Source organism: Cephus cinctus, unplaced genomic scaffold, assembly GCF_000341935.2.
Source record: "Cephus cinctus unplaced genomic scaffold, Ccin1 Ccin1_scaffold0051, whole genome shotgun sequence".
Lineage (NCBI taxonomy): Eukaryota > Metazoa > Arthropoda > Insecta > Hymenoptera > Cephidae > Cephus > Cephus cinctus.
The window spans coordinates 195410-222391 of record NW_014332795.1 but is presented as its reverse complement, the minus strand read 5'-3'; the positions used below and the strand labels follow the sequence as shown (position 1 = coordinate 222391).

The 26982-nt window shown below is 38.6% G+C and overlaps 3 protein-coding genes across 7 annotated transcripts in view; 1 reads left to right on the top strand and 2 right to left on the bottom strand.

Moving 5' to 3' along the window:
- Positions 1-587: 587 nt before the first annotated feature.
- LOC107268439 overlaps positions 588-26982 on the bottom strand; it is a 101825-nt gene continuing 75430 nt past the window's right edge. For 2 of the 4 annotated variants that reach the window (XM_025085933.1, XM_015741221.2), the window contains 6 exons: positions 26442-26586; positions 21304-21426; positions 20638-20826; positions 7794-8034; positions 7345-7384; positions 1009-7094 (listed from right to left, as the gene is read on the bottom strand). In XM_025085933.1, the coding sequence (XP_024941701.1) occupies positions 7345-7384; positions 7794-8034; positions 20638-20826; positions 21304-21426; positions 26442-26586 (738 nt within the window). In that variant the 3' untranslated portion in view covers positions 1009-7094. Of the gene's footprint in view, positions 7095-7344; positions 7385-7793; positions 8043-20637; positions 20827-21303; positions 21427-26441; positions 26587-26982 lie in introns of all 4 variants that reach the window. The other 2 variants (XM_015741231.2, XR_001537843.2) reach the window with 2 other exon arrangements.
- On the top strand, positions 11444-15041 carry LOC107268432 (cytochrome P450 6k1). Of its 2 annotated transcripts, XM_015741208.2 has the most exons (6): positions 11445-12020; positions 12092-12393; positions 12550-12768; positions 13713-13964; positions 14328-14521; positions 14589-15041. In XM_015741208.2, the coding sequence occupies exons 1-5, from the start codon at positions 11464-11466 to the stop codon at positions 14501-14503; spliced, it is 1506 nt and encodes a 501-aa protein (XP_015596694.1). In that variant the 5' UTR covers positions 11445-11463; the 3' UTR covers positions 14504-14521; positions 14589-15041. The 2 variants fall into 2 exon arrangements, with proteins under 2 accessions (XP_024941659.1, XP_015596694.1); XM_025085891.1 differs by having other exon boundaries at positions 11444-12020; positions 12095-12393; positions 14328-15041.
- On the bottom strand, positions 15260-16918 carry LOC107268452 (lipase member H-A-like). Its single transcript, XM_015741244.2, has one exon. The coding sequence runs from the start codon at positions 16601-16603 to the stop codon at positions 15554-15556; it is 1050 nt and encodes a 349-aa protein (XP_015596730.1). The 5' UTR covers positions 16604-16918; the 3' UTR covers positions 15260-15553.

Sequence of the window (26982 nt, the reverse complement as noted above, 5' to 3'; positions counted from 1 at the left end):
TTCTTCATAAACCATAACAGTGACAGGCTTTCTGATGCACTCCTGATGATAGTGTCTATATGTTATTGTTACACGTGATATGCAAAGACGCAAAGACAGGCATTGATATGGCAAATAGATAACATTACGATACGTATTTCTCAATCTTATCAATTTCATTCTGTTTATCCGACAACAATGTCCCTTCTCGATAATGCATCCTGCGATTATTTTTTTCTTCGTTCAGTCATACGTTAATGTACATTGAGTCCGGTATCTCGTCCAATGATAAGTACCATCAGGTCGATGGATGATTTTGCGTTAGGATTGCACGACCCTTGATCACTATACGTCACCCGTTCGGACCAATAATAATCACATCTTGCTTCGACCCGAAGGCGGGAAATTTGAATGGGGAATCGTCCAGTGACGTTTAAAAGTTTATTAGTAATCTTTTAATTCGTCCTCGCGGAGAGACAAGTGTGATTTTTATCGTTAGATCCCTATAATTTCGCGTGTGTACAGTGTTCGTCATCATGCTTTTTATTAAGTCGTCAACAAGCTTCTTGTAGTCATTTTGATATTTCGTTCGTCTCCATAGATTATTATTTTTTTCTTACGCAGATCGATCCATCCCTAATCGATACTAGCCTCTAAAAGCTTAAATAATCGACACCGAAAGCAATTTATATTCGTAAAGATTAACGAGCCTCGGCCACGATACGTTCTTCTGCAATTTTCATGCTCGTCATATTTAACGTTGCACGGATGGTAAAGTAGATCGAAGATTGAATAATTTGACACTGTTAGTAATTATTTTCCAAATGCACAATTGTCATTCGAGTGTTGATTATTTAGTTAAATAAAATAACCCAACGATCCACGAGGCTGCGGAATTAATTAAATTTTCTTTATACCAAGCTGTGGTGTCACTGTGTATAAGTTTGCGTGATGCCAATCAACGAGTTAACAGCTGAATTAACTATCTCGTACCTTGACTATGGATAGAGGATCTTGGTCTCTTATTCGTTTTTTTTTTTTTCCCCACGTAAATCATCCGGCATATTTTGTCACCTATATTCACGCACGAGATACGTTATTTTCATTAGAATCATTAGTCGATAGTCATACTCGTATGAGTATACACTATCCTCTCTCCTTTTCTTCTCTATCTCTCTCGCTCTCATTAATCTGAATATCAATAATCGAGGATAACGAATCCGTCGCAGAGTGACTAATCATTAAACTATATAGCGTATGCACGTATATAATTATGTATGCTGGTATGTACGCACGTATGTAAATATATAGTATACAATAAGAATAATTATTACAATCATATGTAATCATAGTAGTAAAAGTAAAAACAGTATGAAAATTATTGTATTGTTTCCCATTACTTATTGTTTACATCAATGCCACGGTTACGTCATTAGCGACAAGTAATTTTGAGATTTCCTGCGGGAGGATTTAATGATTTATACATTTTTCGATCACTCGAGGGGCAACTCGAAAAAAGGGAAATAATGAGAAAAAAAATTATTCGTCGTATCGCTGAATTTTTTGTGCGTATTTTCACTTTGCTTTTCGTCATCGATGATGGAAAAATTATTACGCGGGGTGAAAAAGCAGAAATCATTCTCAAAGCTACCATAGGTAATGAGGAAACACGTGGACATTTTCTTATAGGTAATATGTATAGTATGAATATCGTAAACTTATACGACTTTGTTTACACGTATGATGATATCTACGATGACAGTTCATCATGATTTTTTTTTTTCGAAATGACAATACTAGAATGACGTGAGCACCTATATACGTATTCGATACCCGAATTACAAAAAAATTTTATTAATTTGACCCGCGATGCATATGTAATTTTTTTACGCTACGGTCATTGTAAATTATGAAAAGTTTCGATGATCTTTTTTTGTCACTGTTTCGTACTTGATGACGCATGGTTTTTTTTTCTTCAAATTTAATAAAATTTTTTTGCAATAGGTTCTAGTAATACGTTTTCGTCGTCGACATGATGAATTTTTTATTAACGTGCAAATGACATTCGGTTTTTCTGATTTTCTCATTGATCATTCGATCTGATGATCTTTAAGGGCACGGAGTATCGATTTTTCAAATTTTGTGCCTATGATCGTTTGATGATTAGGTGTTACTCTCTGTAGTGGGAGGAATGTAGGTGCATATGTATTGTTCGATCAATCGTTCGATTAATCATTCGATCTGATGATCTTCAAGGGCACGGAGTATCGATTTTTCAAATTTTGTGCCTATGATCATTTGATGATTAGGTGTTACTCTCTGTAGTGAGAGGAATGTAGGTGCATATTGTTCGATCAATAGGATCAAATGATTCTGATGACTAATCCTGATATCGTGCCACTTTGACTATTATAATTTTTCTATGACTCGAATTTTGGTAAATGATAATAATATTAGCACGCGTCTTTCGCCGTGGATCTGATTTCTGATCGATCATTCGCATGCGATCATTTTTATTTATCATTCATTCTGCGTCATTTCCATTTCGCGCAAGGAATGCACTTCGGGTGTACAGTGCTCGAGTTTACGGGTTTTTTTTTTTTTTTTTTTTTTCCAGAAAAATTGTCAATTAATTATAGTGATACTTTTACATTATAACGTGATAGCCACCTTTGCTGACACTTATTATATCATTTTGCATTATTTTTCTTTATGAATGAAAGTTCAATGTACGTACTCTTTTTTTTCAATGGGATTTTAACAGGCGACACCTTTTTTCCCTCTTATTTTTACTCAACGCATTTGCTATCGCATTCTTTCTTTTTTTTAAATTTATTTACACGGAGAATCTCGCTCGCATAAATTCTCTTCTCTACGCACTAACGCAATCATCATTACAGTCGACTCTCGCTATAAACGCGTTCCGTATATTCTCGCTTCCCCTGAGCTTCCTTTCTAAGCTATTGCGCCGAGAGGGGAAGGCGTCTCGCACTTATCCAAGCATCTCAATGGTTTCGGGACTCTCCGTAATCACGCTGACTATTATATTTGAAAACCCGGCTTATGCGATTATACAGAGAGTCAACTATATAAGTCTAAAGTGTCGATCTGGAAATTTACATTATCTTTCCCGGTTATTATTCGTCACAATTGACCAGCCCACGAAGATTACCTTGTTTTCGGCAACGAGTGTCAACAGTGCGTTATGTCGAACGAAGTATATAGCCTCGTTGCCACGTGGAAAAAAATGTCTCCTGATATCCTTATCATTTTTTTTCAAAAAAAAAAAGGGTAGTGAAAAGTGGTATTAAAAAAATGGTCAGGCAGTCATCGTGTAAATTCATTCGTTAACATCAGTCTACTGTATATCATGTGGAAGCGTTACGTTATAATTTTGTTTGGAAATTGAAAAAAAAAGTCAAAAATTGATATGACCACGTGTATGTCACGTCTCTTGGGATATGTCCTAGGCAGTTTTTTCATCAATGCTTCAATGTAATACAGGCTTTATGGTATTTCCGGTACAGTTTACTACATTACCTCTACCGCTGGCGTATTATCCACAGTTTGTATCCTACAAACTGCTTTACCGACCGCCATAACGAATGGCTCTCATGGTAAGTCATGATAATTTTAATCTGGATTGCATCGCGCAAAACGACCGACTCAAATTTACAAGAAAAATTCAAAGACTCGAGCGCGTCGCATTTATTGCTAACGTAATTGACAGGAAATTCACTCGAAACGCCACTTGGGAAACGTTTATGCGTACAGAGAAGAGCTCTGGACTTAGTATAAAAAAAAAATAAAAATAAAAATAATTTAATCATATTCGAATATCGTCCCACGAAATACGAACACCAACACGAAGCATTTACAAGAAACTTAATCTATAAAGCACAGATACAGCGAGCGACGCGTAGGTACTTGGAATGTCATTTGGAAGTAAATAATTTTTTGAAATAATACATTCTTCCCGCCATTAATGAATACTACTTAAAACGCATCAAAGTGACGCCAGTCAATTGACCAATATATTTTCAAAGGGTCTCGCGAACGTTATTCATACCAATTACTAGGTATACAAAATACCAAAGACTGGCCTAATCAGCCAGTCAGCCAACCATCTGGTAAATATAAGCCAAAGTAACGATTTTAAGCTTGAGACGTCATGCTGTCTGGCTTTATTGTCGGTGAAGTTTGCGCATGCGCCCTATTACGAATTAACGCATCCTCGCAATTTTTCATGCGTAACTAGTTTCGCCAATCGCGAATCCAGTACCAACTCGCCGACGCTGCGTCGTGATAAATCCTACGTAAATCCTTGCAAAAGTCAAGCCTTCTCATACGCATTACATACTCGTATTACCATTGACCCCTAATCGCTATACGTACTAATCCCTAAAACTCCGAATAATATTATAAATTATTTTCACTTCGTCAGAGTGGAAACTCCCAGTCGCGATCGGCCATCCAATTTCCTATAATTCACGGATCGGCCATCTTCGATCGAACAGAGTCCCCGTGCATTTCTTTCGCAGATAATCAATTTTATCATTATCGTTATTCAATAAGTAAATATAAATAATCTCACGCGATGACCTTTGACATTAGTCCCTTAACGTCTTATCTATTGCCTAAGCACAGGGTTGGCTTTGCCTCGTCCCTGATCCACCCTTCGTGGCCTCAACGCATTTTACCCCTAACTTTCCCCCATTTTTCCTACTCTCCTTTTCACTTAGCACATGGCAGTTTCGATGCTAGCTTCAGTGTGTCCAAATTCCGGCCGACGGATTTTCGGATTTCATCTAAATTCTCCTTTCATCCCCCAGCCATCCTTCCCTCTCACTCTCGTTAAAATACAATTAAACAAAAAATCGCAAATCTCAAACACCAAGCTCACACTGTATACAAAACAATTCAAATCGCGCGCCACTTTCCAACCTCTCGCAACTTCACGTCCCTCGGCCATGCACTCTGACTATTCTTTCCTTCCACTCCCCCTAATTATCATCTATCACCCTCAATTCTCTCTCTACCTTAATTTAGCCACCTTTTAATTGGATTCTTAAACTCGTCATTTTTTTTACATTTTGAAAATACCTTTACTATACTCGCCCATCGATGCGAAAGAATTCCATGCTACGTGATACAATCGTCTATGTCCAAAGTTTTCGAAAGTCTCAAATCGTTCTATCAATCCTGCCACCGCAATATTTAATTTTTCATACCAATTCTCATTGACCCTTCTTATCGCTCACAGATCTCTTTCAAATACTCAGGCAAGACGATAACGAGACACGCATGACTTCGAACTCGCAATTATTTCCATATAACAATATCTCAATTGGCAATACGGATAGAATCGAATGATAATTCGCATACGGAACACTTTTTCATATGCATAAAATTGTGCATATGAAAAAATAATTTAATTTTCGAAATCGCCATGACGTCAATGTCTGCTAGTTTCCCTTTTCTTTTTCATCCTTTGTTTATCCAGTTCGTATAATTTTATCTTTTTGGTTATGTTGTTATTATTGTTGTTGTTCTTGTTGTTGTTGTTATTATTATATATATAACATTTGCATCACGCATTCGAATCATCCTAGCGCGCACAGTCAATCGTCAATTATAATAGCACTCATTCAACTATAGCAAATCCTAACCTTACAATTTCTACTATGAATTCAATCGCTTTAATTAACTACGGAGACGGCACAAAGCTGAACGGCTAGTGGTACATACAAATATTTTACAAAGTACGCTGTAGCGACGCTTGTCGCACTCACGCGTGCTCTCTCTCTTTCTCTCTCGCTCGCTCTCCCTCTTTAATAAAGATATTTGAAAGTCGATCCTATTCCCGCCAATCGATTTACAATAAGTAAAGATACGACGCGTGCGGAAATTCGTAATCGCTAAACCAATACTGAGTATGTATGTTTAATTGAATTGATTTACAATGAGAGAAGAAAATAATTTTTTTTCTTTTTGTTATAATGTAAAATCGAGCGTTCGTGAACAAGTACAGCTATAGTTTTTATGTATGGCTTTTTTAAAATCTTACTCGTCATCGAGCTCGCATAATTCTTTATAGTCTTATAGTTTTGTCTTAGGATTTCAGCTTTTTTTTTAAATTTCACCTTCTACTACATCTTATTTGGTATATGCGCATGCGCGTCCGCATTCGACTGGTTATCTAATTTTTCACAGAATACATCAAACACTTGGCTTACGTCACTATGGCTAAGCAACAAATTAGATACACGTTGTCGATAACGGATGAACGGATGTGACTTCATTTTATTTTGTATTTTGACTGTCATTCACTTTTTTTTTTTTTGAAATTGTTTTATGCACCTCGTTCACGTATGTTAATCCTCTTTTCGATATTGCAGGATGGTATTTAATTAAAAAAAAAAAAAATGTAATTTTTTTTTTCACGTCAAAAAAGCTATTCGTGAATTTTCGATTTTACATCATTTCCGCCATTTTCGCTCAATATCGATAATCCTCTTGGACATATAGTTTCTGTATATGCCTACGTGCACGTATATGTTTTCTTGTCTACTGGCAGAAATTTTTCGACTTTTTTTTTACTATGTTTCAAATTTCCCGCGTTTTGGCCGTCATTAGTGTCCTAGCTTAAATCGTGGTTAATTTTGAAAATTGGATATTTTCAGGTGTACGGATTTATTTGTTTCAGAAAGATTTCACGGAATTATTTGATCACGTGATATATTTCTGAGCATTATATATTTCTTGTATTTCTTTCTTTCAGTTTTGTCGACCTTATCCACACGTGTGTAAAATCTGTGCTTTTTTATTATTATTGTCGATTTTCCTAATTGCGTAGGAAAATCATAGTATTTTTTTTTTCATTGCTAATTGATATGCCATTTTGTTATTAGAAAAGAAAAGTGACAAGTTACTTATAATTAACGCATCAAATCATTACGCTCGCACATTAACGTCACATGATGTTTTTGGATTCTGGATTAAAGCGAAGATGTTCAGGGGCGGATATGACGAACTTTTTTTTTCGCCATTTACGTTTGGGCGGTGAGGGCACCACCGCTCTTTTTCACCCTGCGGGCTCTGGTCCAGGCCTGCCTCTGAAACCAGGGGAAAAAAAAGATACTGAATGGAAAGATTATAGAAAAAAAGTCTCTAAAAATTCTCTCGATTAACTTTACTTTGAAATTCTCAGGTCACTTTTTGACATTCTAATGAGTATTTTTCATTTTATTCATATTTCTTAACTGACTGTGTCATTGTAAATTCAAAAAGGTTGATTATGATTAATTTAAATTTTGTTGCTGTTTATATTTAAAAAAAAAAATTAATATTCTTCTCGGTACTTACCTACACAAACCATTCGTCCTTTTGGCTGGAGGAGATGTCACTGCGCAAAAAGAAATGAGAAAATAAAATCGTAAAGAATGAAGAAAACGTCTCTTAAGTTAAAAAGCAGCGTGCAAGAACATGACAGGTCGTTTCATTTAAGAATACCGCCTTGGTAAAAAATCATCATGACATAAATATCAGTATTTTTTTTTTATTAACAAGAAAGATAGCGACCCAGGGTTAGTTAGACATAAATAAAATCGAAAATGGATTTTTTTCGTTACTATAAAAAAATCACACAACCAATTTCCGACCATTTCTAAATATACAGTATACCAGACACGTTCCGGTAATTTTTTTTTTTCAAAATCTCTAATTATTTTTTTTTACACAAATTCTCTCTAGCCACTTACAAGATTTTTACTTTGCTAATTAATTATAATTTTTTAATAATTTTTTATTATTACCTGTCCGAACCGTGGCTCCTCACTTTACCTGGCAGTAGAGGCGGACCCGGGCCGCGCTGTGCCCGAGCCTGAGGCCCGCAGGGTGCAGCCAGTTTCCCGGCCGCGGAAGGGTTGTGGCCCCCGTAATTCCCATGTTCCCTATGGTCCCCATGGGTCCGAGTGTTCCCGAAATTCCCGTGCTGCCCTTTAGGGTTGTCATCCCCATTGGCATCCCTGCGCTCGCTCCGTTCGATCCGTACATCTGTTGCACTGGAACACCGTCAGGCACATCAGTCCCGCCACACCACCCTTAAACCTTATAAGAACTGAAGCTTCCTCAACCCCTGACCCCTTATCACTAACTGATAAAGACAGAGACAACAAAGTTTAGTGTGACATACTCGTATCACTAATAATAATAACCTATTTAATTAAAAAAACTTTATTTCCCTTATTAAAAATATCATTCAACAGGACAATTTCAAATTCACTGATGAATAGTGACATAAATTTTTTGATAAATATTAGCAAAAAGCCCTTAAGTATTTTGAAAATTGTACACGGTAATTATTAATCGATAATACGTATCTTTCTTTATATAACTCGTGCACGAAAAGCGCTACTTCTCCTAGTTCCAAAGTGTGGCGTAAGTGGCGCTGTATAACTAAGGATCCGATAAAAATACTGCGCATGCGCAAATCCGCCCAACTTTTACTTTATCGCACCAGTGCTTACATCCGCGCACTGTCATTACACGCATTCACTTTGCAGGCACGAAAAGTAGCACTTCTCATGCATGCGTTATAAGAAATATGCGATACCGGTGCAATAAAGCGAACATTACACGCAGGTCGTGAAGTTTGTCAGACTCGCCGCACTCGTACCGCAAGCAGCACTCGCTTTCGGCTTGTGCCGCTGTGTTACTTGTGCGGCTCGTGCGACCAACTTCACCGCCTGCTTATAAAGTTCGCTTTCTCGCACTCGTATCGTAAATTACTATTACATGACTGGTAAGTATATATCACAGCGATACTCTTATCACTCAAATGTTATTCGTATTATCTCGGTGTAGAAACAAAAAAAAAAAATGTAAAGTCACTGTGAAAACTCAATGTACACTCAAGTTATCAGCTGTTAACTGAAATTCTATTGCAAAATCAAAATTTCATAGGCTTCATCAGCGAAGTGCACATATTATTTACTGAGCTTGTAATAAGTCTTGCCACCCGAATTTTCAAAAAAATCATAACCTACTGTAAAAAATTGTTATGCATTTTTCGAAATTCCAACCAACAGTCCCAACTATGCACGATCAAAGTGACAGATGACAGCTGTCAAATCTGTCACAAAAAAAGTCAAACAGAATCGTCCTGTAGCCCTAGAACAAAGTGTCATCCAGAATCCATATCTATAAGTTCCTCGTCTCAAAAATAATTTTAAGCCATCCCATAGCATGTATTAAGATTACGTGTCTATGGTCTTAATGACCATGTATCATCTCAAGCAATGACCTAACATAAGAATACGGGGCTAGGTATAGGTTATACGAATAGAGAGATGTGGGTCAAATGGATTTGTCAGAAAGAAGAGCTTTAAGGCGGCTTTTCAAAATAGAGTAAGAGACATCGTGCCAAGAGTAGAAAGTAGCAAAGATGGGCCATAGAGCTTTGTATTAAATCCAACGATAAAAGAGCCCCGAGCCTTTGACAAATCCTATACCCGTACGACACCATTCTCTTGAAGTCTCTTTCTCATCTTCTTTTTCCCCTTTCGGTATTATTTAAATAAATTTTTTTTCAAACCAAAAGATCATTTAACATTTTTACTCCCGTCAAGTGGCTGTCATAAAATTTTGTATAATTTCGCGCTTCTCACTCGCAGGGCTATCGAATTCCGTGGGTTACGGAGGAAATAAGGGATGCATCGAATATCCTGGAAATAGCGAGAAGTCTGGATAGCATGGAAAAGTCTGGCATGTTTACGAGGTCTGCGCCCTGTCGGGTTGGTATCGGACGGTAAATATAAGGCAACGCGACGCCAATGGTGGCCCGATGAAAATTTCATGATTTATGTGGACGTTTAACAGGCAGTAACTTTGTTTTACAAAAGTAACCAAATTTTTATACGTCGTACATAACTTATCTATTAATTTCTGGATGCCGCTCATAGTTATTATTTCTTCATACTATTTAATGCTGTTTACTAGCAGCCTGCTGTACTTAGACTGGATACCTTCTGACACTATTGGATTCCGTAGGAAAGTATATATCGCTATCTTTTTTCTGTCAATAAAATTCACGTTTATTTATTCGTTTTTCCGCCAAATTCATTTTTTATTTTTATTCACCGAATTTTTCGGCTCGAACCCGCCTTATTTTTATGAGCCGTAAATCCAAAGTGAATAAAGGCCACAATATATACGTATGTATATAGGCGTATATATATATCTGTATAAATATACTTATAACGTTTACGAAGTAGAAGTAGGCATACTGTACATTTGCTTGTAACGTCTGAGAATTATGGGCTCAATATCCCTATAAGGAATATTCAAGTAATTTCGCGTTTGGTTTTAACCGTAATATCACGGAATGACGTCAAATGTCAAATTCGACTCATTGGCAATGTCACCACTTATCTCTGCCGCTACTGGTAGAACAAATATTCAAACCTTCGCGATTCACGAGTATTCAGATAACCGGCGAGCAGAAGAAGGAAAAGAAAAACAGTTGCAGAGAAACATTGAAACTTCAAACTAAATAAAAATGCTTCTTGCGAAACTTCGAAACAGTAGATAATAAAACAGACCCCCTGGCGGCATTTCCCGAAACTAGGCCAAGGCACTGAACAGCGCCACCTAGAGGAATCTCCCGAACCAGTTTGGACCATGAAAATCAGCTGATTGACAATCTCCCTACTCATCTCCGGTATGCATACTAATTTGTTTGGGGGCCTCTGACAGAGTCTTCGACCTCGCTAGGCGTCTGTGTTCGTGTAAACTACTTTGGCTGGAAACAATAATCGAGACTGTTTGAGTATCTACGTCAATGATTAAAGGCACGTGGAATATCCGGAACGATGAAATCTCCCTTGGAAAGATTGCTAACTGCCACCTGGAAAATTCGAGCGAACAAGCCGAAAGGGGTTGACAGTCGAATTTCGGGACTAAAGGAAAGACATTTTCTTACCTAAGTTATAATTCAATGAAAGATTATTATCTTTGGTGAATACGTCATTCAAGCCGTATTTTACACATAGAACAAAGTACCTGAGAATTTATACACATTTTGCCACTCGCTATGCCGTCTCGGACGTCTTTCCCCTATATAATATACATATACGTATTTAAATATATTATACCGATCGGGGATCGAACCCGATACCTTCGGGTTGCCAAGCCAGACTGTTACCACTGTGCTACAGGACTGGTTGCTCCACCTGCCAAATATTACATATTTATGTTTCGTTAATTCCTAGTAATTCCTGCTCCAAAAATTCCTCCAGCTCCGTAGCTCCACATTCGAATTCAATATCTCCAGAAATATTTACGTCTCGAACATAGTGACCTATGATCCAAAAATGACTTGGTAATATACGTAGCAGAAAGTAATCTTAGCTCTTACGAATTATATAAAGTCAAGTGTCTACCGATAAATTTATTCAGTCTAACTCGTGCAGTTCAGCAGGCAAGATGTTGTTTGGTTTAAGCTTATACTTCGACCTCCTGCTGGGGCTGGTCACGTTAATTATCAGTGTGGTACTTTACTTGCGATACAATATGTCGTACTGGGAACGCCATGGAATCCCATATATCAAGCCAAATTTATTATTGGGCAATTTCGACGAGCTCTTGATCAAAAGAGTACCCACTGGACTCTTCGGTCAAAATATGTACGAGAGAGGCGCCGGTCATCCCATGGTGGGCATATGGGCGCTGCAGACTCCCAGTCTTCTGATCAGAGATCCGGACCTCATTAAAAATATCCTGGTCAAGGATTTCAATTATTTTTGCGACCGGTACAGCGGCGGGGATGGGGATTTCGATCCGGTCGGACGAAAAAATCTTTTTATGACGAACAATCCACACTGGAAGACACTGAGGACACATTTCTCGCCGATTTTCACCGGAAATAAACTTCGGAACGTGTATCAGATCATGATGGAAATTAGCGACGGTTTGACGGACTACTACAAAGAGAAGTGTGGCCAAGATGGCGCCACTTTCGAACTCAAGGATTTATACACGAGGTATAGGGTCAATAGCGGGTCTTTGGAAAAAGTTTCCTCATTTACAAAATTAATTTCGAATATTCTTTCAGAAGTTCTATCGAAGTCATATCCAGCTGTATGTTCGGTATAAAAGCAAATAGCATACGAGATCCTGATTGTACGATCGTAGAGAATGCCAATAAGTTAATTAATAACCAAATCAAACGTCTGCTTGAGATAACCATTTATTTCATGGTACCGCAACTTATAGATATATTTAGGGTGCAATTGGCAGGATCTACCACGAATTTTTTTAGAAATTTATGTTGGGACTCGATCAAACAGCGCGAGAAGAATGGAATCAAGCGTGGTGACGTTGTCGACTGCCTTTTGAAAATTCGTAACGAATCAAGTGAGTAAGATGACTTTATCGAGACGTTAATTCTTAATGTAAGAGTATAATTTTTAATTGATACCACCAATTTAATTTCAAAAATTGTCCAATTATATCGAATCTCGAGTACAATTAAATATTTGAAATTTTTCTTTTTCCCGGAAATAACGGTAGAGTTCGAAGACGATATGATCGTGGCACAGACATTTATTTTCTTCGCCGCTGGATTCGAGACGTCGGGAACCACAACGTCGTTTTGTATACACTACCTGGCCGCGTACCCAGAAATACAAGAAAGAGCAAGAGAGGAGGCAATGGCGATAAAGGAAAAATACGGAAGTTTCACTTACGAGAGTTTGTCAGAGGCCAAATACATAGAAAGCATCATACAAGGTAAATATTAATTGGAATCAATAAACCTCACCGTGTCCAATCTTATGGTTGCCATGGTTCCGCCGACAAAAATTCTTCCTCCACAGCGACTCGACACTGGGCATGTTTACGACTATGATCTTCAGCCGACCACCTGGACCTAACCTAACCTAGTCAGCCATCCACTTCGCAACGCTTCATAGTGAAGGCGAAGGAGCCCAAAATCACCCTGTAAATTTCTATAGCACTGAAAAAGTAGTGACTGACTAGTAGTAGTTGGTAACTCGATCTTCATAGAACGTTTAGGCCCTTTTTGATTATGAAGATCAATTTGAATATTCGCTTTTGCGTCTACGTTAGATAATAACAACCAGGTCGGTATGAAGTGGTCGGCTAGTTCTTCGAAATTTCGCCACAGGTGGCGCCAGTAGTCTTCAGCGTCCTTAAAATGCGTTTAAGGCTTACGGATCGAGCTAGGCAGAAAACCACTAGCGCCGCGTACAGGACGGTGAAGGAATTAAAAAAGGCGGAGAGAACGTGAATATTTATCATAGGGAGAATAAAGAGGCATCCTGAATCAGGTCAAGCTCCAAGCTTCCTTCTTCTTGACCCTGAAGCTGGGACGCATAATCACTGACTGGCTTATCATTCAACTCGAAGACGGCTGTTACCCCCTCTTTGCCTGCCATATTTGCTTCTTGTGTACTGGGTCAATGCGCCTCCCCCATATTCGCGTTCGTCTCGAGCTAGATAGTATTTTGATCCACTTTTTGCTTCAATCGTACCGTAACCATACCGATATTTTCCTGAATTAATTTTTCTTAATTCCTACATGTATTCATCCCTACTGATACTTAAAAAAAACATGATAAATAAGTGACGTATCGAATCAAGGATTTACGTTGGTAACACTCGTGATTATTGTTAAATTATTGATTTTTCATATTTATCGATTCTGTTTACAGAAACGCTTAGGTTATATCCGCCGATGCCGATACTAAACAGAATATGCGTGAAGGATTACAAAGTGCCCGATATGGATTTCGTGATCAAGAAGGGGACGCCGATCTTCGTAGGAATTATGGGAATGCATAAGGATCCCGAATATTTTCCCGAACCTGAAAAATTCGATCCCGATCGATTTTCGGACGAAAGAAAGGCTGACATCAAGCCACAGACTTACATGCCGTTCGGAGAAGGTCCGAGAATTTGTATCGGTAAGTTTCGAAAAGGAACGACTCAAAGTATAATCTCATATAAATAATATAAAAAAATAATATTATCTTGATAAATCGATCAATCAATACGGGAATTATTCCAAGGTGTCACATTTTTATATAGGATCATTAAGAAGTAGTTCAATTTTATTTTATTGTAAAATCAATTTCAATCACTACTTGTTTACTTGTAAAGCATCTTTAATCCCTACTGTACACCGAGAGTCACTGATACCCTGGAGTGGTGGGGACTGTTTCCAAGCACTGATCGTCCAGCATCCCCACTCTAAGGCATCGATGAACCTCACTGTACCGTAAGTGAAGATTCAAGAGATTTTCAATATTCATTTTTTTTTGTTTAAGGTATGCGCTTCGCCATGCTGAGTATAAAATTGTCACTTTGCTCCTTCCTCACGAACTTCAGGGCTGAGAGGTGCGCTGAGACTCAATTTCCGGTGAAATTAGTTCTGGGCACACTTACCATGATGCCTGAGAATGGTTTGAACGTCAAAGTAGTGCCCTTGACATCGTGTAAATGAGCCTTAAACTAATTTGTGGTAAGGTGGTTCGAGCACTCGAGCACTTCCGAGATACGGATCTAAATTTTGTATATGTTCCTAGCAGATGCTTAATGGTCGTGCGTGGAAAAATTTCAGTTATTTACCGTGCAGTCTTCGGGATACATGGAATGAAGTAGCCAAAAAATTCCTATATTCCTATACTAGGCTTGTTAAAGTAGATAAATTTTTTTCGATGTATCTTAGCCTCCGAACGATAAAAATGAATGAAATTTCTATGAAACACGTCTTTTCGATGTCGGGCGAATTAGCTTAAATGTAAATAATTTTTGTTCGTATGAATTCTTTAAAGTAAATTAATAATGATAAAGGAATATATAATTTTTTTATTTAAAAAGAATGAAGGAATTAAATAAAGTAAAATTCCTTTCTTATGAAGTAACTATACGTAAGCCATTATTAGCCAAGTAATTATACGTAAGATTGGTGTCTCTTTTACAAGTAAAGTTTATTGCATAGTACTAACAGTGTCATTAAAAAAAAAAAGGAATTAACTATATCTAAATGTTTTGTCCTATCCTCGTTCTGCTCTGTACATATTTACACTTGATAGAGATATTCGATAATTGATAAATGCTGGTCAATTAACAATTGTATTTTCAAGACCCTATCGAAATAAGCATCGAACCGTGTCCGTGAAGTTTTGTTAAAATTATTTATTTCCTTATCATTATCACAGGACGATGTTTCCATATAACCAGCGAGTAAAGTATATTCAAAGATAGCAATGAAGTATCATAACCGCAACATCAGTTCCGTTAATGAGATAGAAACCGGCAGAGAACTTCCTCTGAACACAAAAATATACTGATAACAGCATAAGAATACACGAACTGAGCAAAAATCATGAGCAAGATAAGTTACTTTTCAGATTCACTAGGTACTTCCAAATAATGACCGAGCCCAGTCATCTCCACCGGTTTCCGGTCCGATGATTTCAAAAGATTCCACCAAACGGCCAATAAAAAAAAAAAAATCGCGCAATCTCATATAAATTTCCAAAAAAATTCCTTAACGCCTATCCATACTGTCAACCGTAAAGATCCCAAGAGCAAAAGGACTCTGGCCGCGTGTCTTGACCAGATGAAACCCCCTGTACCGCTGATCGACAAGATCGCCAGCCTGCACGGCCGGGAATCTAGGTGGGCAGAGACCCAAGAGATAAGCAAAAAATCCAGGACAAGGCCACCCCCAGAATCCAATCTTGGTATTGATGGACTCCGCGAAATAATCGGCAGCTCGATGATGATTGCATCCGAAGGGGTTCCTCTTCTGCCAGCATCCGGGTTGATTGATCCCGCCGTTCATGTAAAAATCAATATGCCCACTAGCCTCGATCTTCCCTTGTATGAAGGCGTTCGTATGAAAGATATCGACGAACTGAGCGTCTCCAGCATCCAGCTTCTGGTCCTTGCCCACGGTGACGAAGAGCGGCATCGCCGGGTCCAGACCCGTGATTCTGGGCAGCTTGTAGGGTCTTAATGAGTTTGCCGAGAAAGCGGGCACGTGGGCGCCCAGACTGAATCCAATCACGTGAACGTCAACGGCTCCGGTGTCGCGCAGGCGTCTTATCAATTGGGCTAAGCATTCGCCAACGTGGGGCACGTTGTGAACGGCTACCGGATAACAAGGACCAGACGCAAGACGATGCCAATCGACGGCTATCACGTTGTGCTGGCCTCTCTTCAGGTATTCGTTCCTTATAGCCACCAGCGAATCCAGCTGCATATCCGAATTGTAGCCATGCACTATCACCTTGGTCGGCTTGGTGGAATCAAAGTGGGTATTGATGAGATTCGAGCTGTTACTGGTGACGTTGATCTGCTGAGATTCCGTTGGGTTACTTTGGGTGTACAAGAAAAACGTCACTTCCTCGTCCGGACAGGTCCGAATGGTTTTTACCAAACAAGGACCAATAAAAAAGTCTCGTGCACCCGTCGAATCAACGTTGCTCGTCACTGTCGTCTCTGATCTTATCACTTTCAAACTGCTAATCAGGATGATCATCCACAGGCTCAGCAAGATCAGTACCCCACGATTGTATCGACCGGCCTGACACATTTTTACAAAAATCTTTAAACCGGATGTCACACTCACGGCACGTGACGTCTTCTCTTGGCCGACTTTGCCCACGGGCGCGATGGCAATGACGAGGTGGCCGACGTCGGCGTCGTCCTCCGGGTCGTCACTGCGGCTCCCGGCGTCCACGCCCCCGCTACCCTCTACCGGGAAACACTTGCGAGCACTCGAGTACGTACGGCGACTGAATTTATAAGCAGCTTTTGCATTACGTAGGCACCTTTAAACCTTCTCTATTATTTACACCGAGCTACTGTCTCCTACGTTTTCACGTAATGGGCTAGTTTTATTTTTTTTTTTTTTTTTTTTTTTTTTTTTTTTTTTTTTTTTTTTTTTTTTTTTTTTTTTTTTTTTTTTTTTTTTCGTTTTTTTTTTTTCCTACGACTTTTTTTTTCCCGGTAAATTCCTTCTGTTTACAATTCTTTCATATTTCAACTTTCGATTCCACTTTCATAACCACGGAAATTTAAATTGAACGTGATATCCGTACGACGGCTGATACTGACGTGCGATTGTAAGACTGAGCCGCATCTTCAATTGTTTCTTGATTTTATGATGTTTGTCGAACAACAAGACGTCGTACACTGACATCAATTTCAACCAATGGCTACAACTTCACTTCATTTACTTTCCGTCTGTTGCTCAATTGGATTAATCTTTTCCAATAATTCTCTTTGTTCTCGTATATGGTTTATTCGTCCTTAACTCGACATGGGCTTATCACTGTTATCTATTCTTTGTACGAGCAGCAGTCTTTGGTCAATTTTATTTCCGTTAGACGGCCCACGCCGTCCACGGTGTCACGGTCTTGGTCACGCGTACGAGCCTCGGCCGGATTACACTAGACGCATCCCATATGTTTTCTACAGTCCAATTCGTCCTTTAAACTAACACGTTTTATTATATCAGAATCTTAAATTGACTCTAGACGCATACAGATATTAGTCAATTGAGCGAAATGTATGTACAGTTGTCTCAAGCCTAGTCTCATACGTGTAATAAAGCACATCGTATTACGTACCTTATCCTTATCAATTATCAAGAACATTCATTGTATGGAATATTCGTAAAAAATAATATATATATATATATATACGTTTAAACGAAACGAAGTTGTCAAAATAAAATTTTTTAAAAATAATTCTAAAATATTTTTTTTTACTGGGCCGAAGGTTTCAATTATCGTATACGGACTATAGGCGTATATCATAGTCGAATTGTCGGCGTGCAAAATTCCCGCGAAAGTTAAGTGAGCATAAGAACGCGTCGCTCATAAATGAACGCTATGAACTTTCGAAGTTACGATTTTCGCTTTTCACGTTCATTCGGCGCTCGTCGGCTAAACTCGGCTCAGGTCAGTGGGCCGATGCTCGCGATTATATATATTGGGTCGAGTGACCTAATCGTATCAAATAATCACAATATTACATACAATTAATTAAATCTTGGTAACTTTGCGTGGAGTACATATGTACTTGAACATAAACTCATATTATATATATATCTATATTAATGTAACATAGAAACGTTGCCAATTGATGAAAATCATGTGATAAGACCAAACGAGTCATGCGCGAATATTGTTTGTTGAGACGTGAAGTAAAATTGGCAAATATTTGATTTGCACATCTTGCGCATCGTCCTACCATAAGACGTCGTCTGGCAGAATATACTATTTGAATTTCCCGGCAAAAAACTTCACTCTACGGAAATTCAGGAAATGCTGCATTCCCAAGTGCAGACGTATGTATATAGAAATATACGTAGTGTTTATAGGTTACTTAAGTCTTGTTTAATATTTTTTTTTTAGATATTCATTTTATATATATTAATACGTATATCCACCTATGGTTATTCAGGTACCATCTGAAGTTAGTTTGTACAATCGTAAGATTGTGTTTATTTTATACAGTCATTATTAGATCACGATAATGACTTTTTACAAGTGCCATTATACACACAAAGAAAGTAGAATATATATTAACCAACAATTTTTATCAATGAATTCGAATTAATGACTGATAATGGATGTTTCGCATAGCAATTAGCGATTAGCCAATACGATGTCGAACGATCTTTTATGGATACGGATATAGCTTATCGCTAACCTACAATTTGCAAATACAAGAAAACAGATTGTGTATACTTGATCGAATCGTTTGCAATTAATCAAAATCCTTAAGCACAATAAAATTGTAGTCGCGATATGATTGCAGCTTAAGATTTCGAATCACGTACGCAGCTGCCCTCCTTGATTTAATTAGCAACTGTCCGTCACTACCAATTTCTGAATCTAGGAATATCTAGACAAATGATAGTACATGAGATATAGCCGCGAGTCGATTTGTATATTGGTAAATATGCGTCGGTAAGGCTGGAATCTGTTATGAGAAAATCGATATACAATTCCATGCCTCAGGATTGATCGTGACGAATGCACAATCGTGTATTAAGGTCGCGAGATATATAAAATTTTTGAAACGTTTCGAGCAGCCTAGAAAATTTAAGGGATCCGGCGAAAAAGGACTAGCTAAAAACTAGAATTACGTACGGAATCCTTCTGGGATGTAGATTTAATATTTCCGTGACTATCGTAAAAACTAAAAAATTCCTCCAGCGCATTTACATTTTACGTTGCAGTAAAACATCGCTCGACAACTGCACCGATGTTCTTTTGGAACCGGGCCAAAGTCCACGAAACCCGAGCCGAGTCGATTTACTATGCTTCTTCGTACCCCTGCTATGCACTATACCTATATACTGTACACTCCGTGCCGTATACTCTATTGTACACAACACATGTATACCATACACAGTATATACTCTATACAGTATATACAGTATACAGGCATTACGCTTTCGACTCTCATGACCCAAGTATTGTTACATACTGACGTCTATGTCCAATATAAAAAATAAACCCACGTGCACGCATGAAATTCACGAACGATATACAAGACGTATATAAACCCTGAAAAAATTCCCTAGAAATTCCCTATGAAGTCCCTTAAAGTCGCGATTAACTTTTTTCTTCCGAAAAAAAAAAACCAAGACCGTATATACGTAATAAAAATAAACTAATAAATTTACCCACCTGGACTCAAAATAAAAATTCACCCATGCCACGTAAATAATTGACAATCAAAGCCAAGACGACAAATCAACGAGAATCCACGTTATTATTTCTCACTAGGAAACACTTCTTAATTTCCGTTCCAAGAGTTATTCCCTACCGAAGAAAAAGGGGTGCACTCGAGCAAATCTCCACTACCGTTACTCGATAAATTTTCAAATGGACCATCCCCGTCCGTTATCCAGTCGATGCGCTCCATTAAATTCCAGCAGTGCTACCATTCTTCCAAACCATAATTCTTCGCCACTCTTAGCTCCCCGTTAATCCCGAGAAAGCGACGGTATCCAAACGAGGCAAGGTAGTCGAAAAAAAAAAAATTTTTTTTTTATTTTTTAATCCCCATAATAAAAAAACCGCGTATCGATAAGACCCATAAATCCTTCATTGACCCGTCAATTACAAGAGCAGTGATCCATCAGTCCCACGTAAAGCCGTCAGGCTGTTCAACCCCTTCGCTATCAACCCCACATACCCATCCCCGATAAACCAGCCACCACCGGCAGGTATATCAGATAGCGACGCATAAATGCCAGAGCGTCGGGACGCCCGCGTCAATGGTACCCAGCCCTATTTCGCAAGTGCTGACAAAATGCCCGGGCGTCAGCATTCGAGGGACGACGTCGGGTGTGACGTAATAAGCGTCCATTAAGAATTGAACGTGACGACCGCGTCATACGTGTGACAAGCAATTAAGGATGTTATTGGGATACGTGGGAGCACGTGCGTTAATCGCCACGAGGGTGTAAAAGCTGTTGACCGTAATAGGGGTAAAAGAAAAAGAGGCAAGAGCCTCGTCACGATCAGCTGCGAAGGTAGCGGGTACGTAGGTGGTTTTTTTATACGGTGAAAAAAAAAACGTATGAACGTATGTGACGTCACTCACATGGGTAGCTCACTGGTGGATGAGCTTGTGCGTTGTGCGCGTTATGGAGATGCCTCGGGGTTGCTGCACGGGGTCTGCAGAAGCAGAACACAGCTGCAGTTACCAGGCCGGTCATACTGAGCACCAATGAAACCAGGGCGACCGCGAACCACGTCATATCCATCCCGAGAATGGTGAAGGCTTCCGTGTCTAAAAATATAGATACACGTATTAGGTAAATAATATATGTATATATACATTGACTTATGCAGTCTAGATGTACCGTATAAAGTTGGCGTTGCTCGTACGGTTATTATGATGATATTTAATGATGAACAGTGTACCTATTGTTACTTGGTATATAGGTATAGTGTTGAGTGGAAGATGCAGTGCGAAAAAGGTTTGCGTAATCTAAGTGGTTAGGTTCGGTGAACGATAGGCGATAAAAGGTATTTATATTGATCGATAATAGTATAGAATTATTATTATATAATGATGCCGAATTGAAAGGTATCGACAGATTTTTTTTTTCTTTGCTAAACTACGATTTTTTTTATTTCAAATTTTTTTATGACATTTGAACATTTTTTTTTTCTTATTCTTGCTCAAGTTGTGGTACTGGACTCTGGTGTGATTAATTATCGCTATCGCGTGCTTATCGAGTAGTCGTATGTATTTTTGACTTACTGGCACACAGCGTAGAAGCCGCCTCGTCCGAACCGTCGCCGCAATGATTGACGCCGTCGCAAACGAGATCCGTATGGATGCAGAATTCTTTCAGAGTGCATCTAAAGTCCTTGCACGTGTGTTCTGCGAAAGGGAGAAAGAAATTATATTAAACCCCTTGACTCGTTAGGTAACTCTTAAACCAAGAGTCCTTGGAGGAGCAGTCGGTCGAGCTTAAACGATAGGTATTAAAGGTTTTGAGTGCTGGAACATTTTTCCTCTCTTTCTATGCAACTTGGTTACGCTCTGTCTCGGTCTCTTTTGCACTGGTGGAGGAATTGCTGAAAGAATTATACGACGGGAGGAGTAGTACGTAGCGGACGACGCTAGGTGGCCGGTGGAACATGAAAATGATATGGAGGAAAATAACTTAAGGAAATGATACGATTGAACTAGTCTGATTGAGACTGTGGATACGTTCAAACAAATTGAAGTTACTTCGCACGTGTAAATGTGGCATTTTCTTTAAATAACTAAAGCTTGATTACTCGATTTTTTAAATGGCGGCAGAATATTATTTTGATAATCGTGCAAAAGTAAATCATGTCAAGAGTCGTTATGATTAGAATATATAGATAAAACATCGAAAAGGAGGTATCGCAATTGCATAACAAGCAAAATGAGAAAATGCCAGTAATTTTCGGTAATGTAATAACGAAAAATTGTACGCTCTTAATTTTCTTAGCCTTCAGACTGCCGGTATTTATTAAAAAATTAGTGAAAACCTTTTTAGCCAAAAATTTATGAATATAAAAAACATACGTTACGTAGGATTTTCTAGTTTATCCCAAATCCCAAAAAGGACTTTGTCGGCAGTCTAATGGTCAAAGGGATTTATAAATTCATCCCTCCAGAGAAACGGTAAATATTTATTTCCTACGATACCAAAGGATTCCCCGGAATTAATAAAATCCACCAGCTAAGACTAATTCACGCTTATCGTATATAGAATCCCAAGCGCGAGGAAGCCTGAGTCGGCAATACAGATAACTAAATAAGAAAGTTCCTAAAACTGTGCCGTCGGTAAGGCAGGAATCTGCGGTCAGATTTTCACTTCCAAACGTCGCCGGACACGTAATAGCGGAATAACCGGAATCGAACCGACCAGTTACCCATACGTTGTGTCAATGTTTGACTTTACGGATTACCAAATCATTTAACACGGCGCCAAGCTTTATGCAAACACGCAGATGCAGTATCAATTTGTCTGGGGAATTAACAGTCATTAACCATAGAGAGCGCGAAACGTAGACAGTGAAGCCGATGGTAACACACAAGACACGGAAGTAACTTACCGTGCGTAGGAATTGATGATACATACACGTACATACATAATTAGAACACACCGACTATGGCTTAAAGTGCGATGCCCAGAGTGCGTTCGAGCTAATTCAATTACACTCCGTGCTGCAATATTCCTTTACGAGACAGCGAACTTACTGTGCCGCACCACTGAGCAATACAAACACTCTACAGCAACGTTACGCGCATGCGCAGTACGTATCCAACGAAAAGGTTAGGTTAGCATATCTAAGGGTTGAAATCTTCGAGTCCCCATAGTCGTACAGCGCCAAGATCGAACGAAAAAGTAATCTTACCAGCTGATTTGAAAAATTTGCCCTAATCGTCCCTTAATTTTGTATCGTCAGAACTGCACCCGAATACACCCTTTCTACTACGTAACTGCCCTCCGGAAAAGAGATACGCTTTACCGGCATTAGAATCAGTCCGATAACAATGACAAGTATATTATACGAGGGAATGAAAGTTTCTCTAGAAATTTTCATAATTCAGGAAACATCCCGAAATATTTTTTTTTTATTTATTTTTTTTCAAAACTATGTCAATTGTTCCATATTTTTTTTAACGTAAATTCCGTTACGAACAAATCGAATTTGAACATACGTAAAATTTATAAAATTCGCTTCGCCATCTTTTCCCTTGTACGGTCTATGGACGAAAATTACAGTTAATTTTTTTAATAAATAAAATTTACATCAATTGACGTTAATTAACCAAATCCCACCTTCGTATATCTCGTTACATCGGACAGATATTATCGGCCGATGTGAACGTAGGTAAACGAACGGGGAGTATCAGCGTAGAAATGAAGGGGAAAAAAGAGACATCGCGTGTCGTACTATTCGTGTGTGAAACAACCCTTATTCGGTATGTGTAAAGTACAGGTACCTTAGTGAACACGTGTGTGAATGTACCTGTACGCTATCAGCGCCATCTGTATTGCACGCCATAAGTTCCCATTGCACATTTGGCCCGTATGTACACAGCTACACATGCCCAATAACATTTAACCGTATCAGTACACACATGGGAAATAGGCACCACGTGCCAAGGGTGGGCACCAATAGAAACAACGAGACTCGAACTAGGAACGACGTAGATTTTACAATTAGGCCGAAACGATTCAGCGCTTTGTGTTCGCTCGCAGTTTAGCAAGGGACGATGAATAAGGGGCGGTTCGGTTATACTGTAAATGGGACACAAAAGATTTTACGTACAATTGCGCCGGCAACGTACAGAACGATAACAGATCCGTATACGAGATTGTTGCCATTAGCTGAATTTCCACACAAGAAAATTAGGGGCTCGAATAAGGACTTGTGCCTGAGGGTTGATATTCAAAGGGATGCTTTATTCAAATAAATTCAAATGGCTACGTGTACCTGATGACGTCAGAATTAATACAACTGGATTCAATATATGTGTATATATATATATATATATATATATATATATATATAGATTGTTTTTACATATGTACACAGTTTCCATATATTACAGGCTCACTGGGGATTTTCCTGAAAATTACATATGATAATGCACATATGTAATTATGTAACAGCATATATATTTTATATACTGCAAATCTCCATTGTTATCATACGTAGGAGTTAATGCATTTATTTGCATATGCATTGCATCCTCGTAAACTTTCTGCATGGTTTTACCTCGTGCACGAATATTTTGCATCAATTTTCACATATGCGGGAAATAATGATAACAGCTGAAGAGCCGACGGCGGCTGTGAATTGTGACAGGTGCGAGACCAAAAAAAATTGATTTATTTGTAATTTCTTCGCAGGTCGCATTTTTTTTATATGTCACAGGGAACGGCTGCACTTTGTCTACCGTGCATCCTTTCAAATTGCCGACGCATTGAAGTTTGAGAATTCGAAAAAAAAAAAAAAAACAAAAAAAAACAGTCATCCCTTATATCCTAGATGGGACAAGAACAACCCCACTAGTATTCCCTACCCCTATTCTCTATCGTGTATTCTTAGTGTTTTTTATGTAGTCTCACTGCCAACCCTTTGCAATCCCTCCGGGCGGACGTGTAGCACGCGATGTCTTTATGAATGAACCTTTATTATTTTTTGTCGTCTTGACTCTTTAATTTTACTAGAGTCGAACGTAGGAAATTACGTAAAATCACGATGCACGCGAAATGGATGTTGAGTAAAATAATATTTTTAAAAAAGTTCAAAAATATAATAAATTTTTAAAGATTTCGTATAATACAGCCTTATTCGTTTAAAATTTCCGTGAGGTTTAACAAGCTGCTAAAAATGGGACTTGCAAATTCCCTGGGTATTTTTTTTGCCTTGTTCCTGACAGACGTTTTCTATTTCCTGTAGCTATTGTGGGTAGCGGATAACACGGCGAAGAAAAAAGGGCAAAGAGTAATCCTGGCGGTGGAAACTAGAACTCGATATCGTCACTAGTTTCAAAGTTCGAAGCCATCGGGCTACGGTAAAGGCCTACTAGGCGTGTCTGGCTCAGACGTGAACTTTACTACTGGAAGTAGGGGCGACCGCGCAACACAGACTCTGAGTTTCGGATTGTCCGAATCTAAGAGACTATGGATTAGCCTATGGAACATACAGCTGTATTGCGTTTATATAGTGTGTACCTACTATAGCTTATACACTGGATTTCGTATACTATAGTGTATAGTACATTCATAGTATAGTATATTGTACTATACTACACAAGGGAGTAATAATGCTTTCCCTATTAAAAGTATCGTAGCAGTTTGTTCCAGTAGTTATTTTGAAAGGCATTCTTGCTCCTCACTGTATAACAGAGTTAGATGATATTCGAAAAAAAGATGACAAAGGGAATAGGATTTGAATTTTTAAAAAATTGAAACAGAAGGACGCTTAGAAAAATCGTTCAAATTGACGTACAGTGTCAATGGGGTAAATGATAGAGAATTGTTTTCCGTATAAATCACCAGGGTTTATGCAGATACTTCGAGACGTTTCCAACGGCGCGTTATAAAAAAGTATTTGAACACGAAGAAAACGGCGTCTGGTCGATTGAAAATGAAAATTGAAAATACGTACGCTGGCGTCTCGTGCTGTAAATCGAAGGTGGGAACGAGAGAGCTAGAGAAATATGGTATAGAAATTGGAGAAAAAGTGGAGAAGAAAAAATCCACGAGGGGGACGACTCCTCTATGTTCCGTGTGCAAAGATGGAAGGAGCGTCGAAACGACGCCGAGCGTCGTCTTCTTGCTATCCAACGAATCCGTTTTCTCATGCCGTTCAATTTATCACCTTGGGATTTTATTCGTGATCTTTCGGGAAAATCCGCTCGGGTTTTTCCGCTTGAACTTCCCGACGACAAAAAAGTCCCTATGGATTGAAAAGGGCGTTTTGTCGCCGTCTTTGAAAACTCTACCGATCCGGCTTGTCTGGATGAATACCAACCGTAAAAGACTGTATAAATCGATAAATTTATTTATTTTTATTTTCATAACGGTCTAACTTAATTTGAATAAATATTTCGTCTACCTCGATGGAAAGACCCAAAATTCCCTAGGACCCTAGCCACAGTAATTTGTTCGAATGAAACAACACGTATATCCCAAATACATACAGGCATTGATATTTCAAGCATCTAAGTGAAAAACACTGGTAATTTATTATTGTAGAGCCTCGAGCGAACCTATGAAGAATTAATTAATATAAACGTAATTAATTAAAACCCCAGCAAAGACGTCCTTAGTGCAAACTACTTACAGCTACAGTACATGTATTTGCATATATACGTAATAAGTGCAATTAAATACTCACTGGGATCTTTAACAGCTGTGATCACAAGACGGAAACCATTGGTATCCGTACCCCACGCATCGGTTACGTATTTAAGGGTGACAAAATTAGTCCGTGTATAAATGGCACCCACGCTCTGCATTGTGTTTCTGCAGGTAAGATCGACCTGTAAAAAAATTTTTTTTAAATTAGCGTCGACGTCACCGCCAATTTTTAATTACCCAAAACCACCCCGAAAGTTATAAGGGAAGAAGTATTTAATTGTTACCCCTTATAAAATATTTTAATTTCATTGACAGCTGCAAACAACAGTTATTGCACCAGAATGTAGATTAAGGGATGAAATTGAGATTCCGCCGCAGGGGATGAATATTACTATATTGACAATTTATTGATAATTTTCAAACGAATCGTACACCTCCCCAGGGGTTCGTGTAATAAAGTTTAAATAGGGAGACTGTTAAATTTATATAGTAAAAAACAAATTTACATTCAACCCTCATATCTTGTCTCATCTAGCCACCACGAAATATTACACTTCCACCCCCCCCCCCCTCGTCCA

Excerpts from the sequence above, each read along its gene's own strand:
- LOC107268452 (XM_015741244.2), bottom strand. The coding sequence starts at position 16,603 with ATGTGTCAGGCCGGTCGATACAATCGTGGGGTACTGATCTTGCTGAGC.
- LOC107268432 (XM_015741208.2), top strand. The coding sequence starts at position 11,464 with ATGTTGTTTGGTTTAAGCTTATACTTCGACCTCCTGCTGGGGCTGGTC. Across the intron at positions 12,021-12,091 it reads CTCAAGGATTTATACACGAG|AAGTTCTATCGAAGTCATAT; the intron begins GTATAGGGTCAA and ends ATATTCTTTCAG. Across the intron at positions 12,769-13,712 it reads CATAGAAAGCATCATACAAG|AAACGCTTAGGTTATATCCG; the intron begins GTAAATATTAAT and ends TTCTGTTTACAG.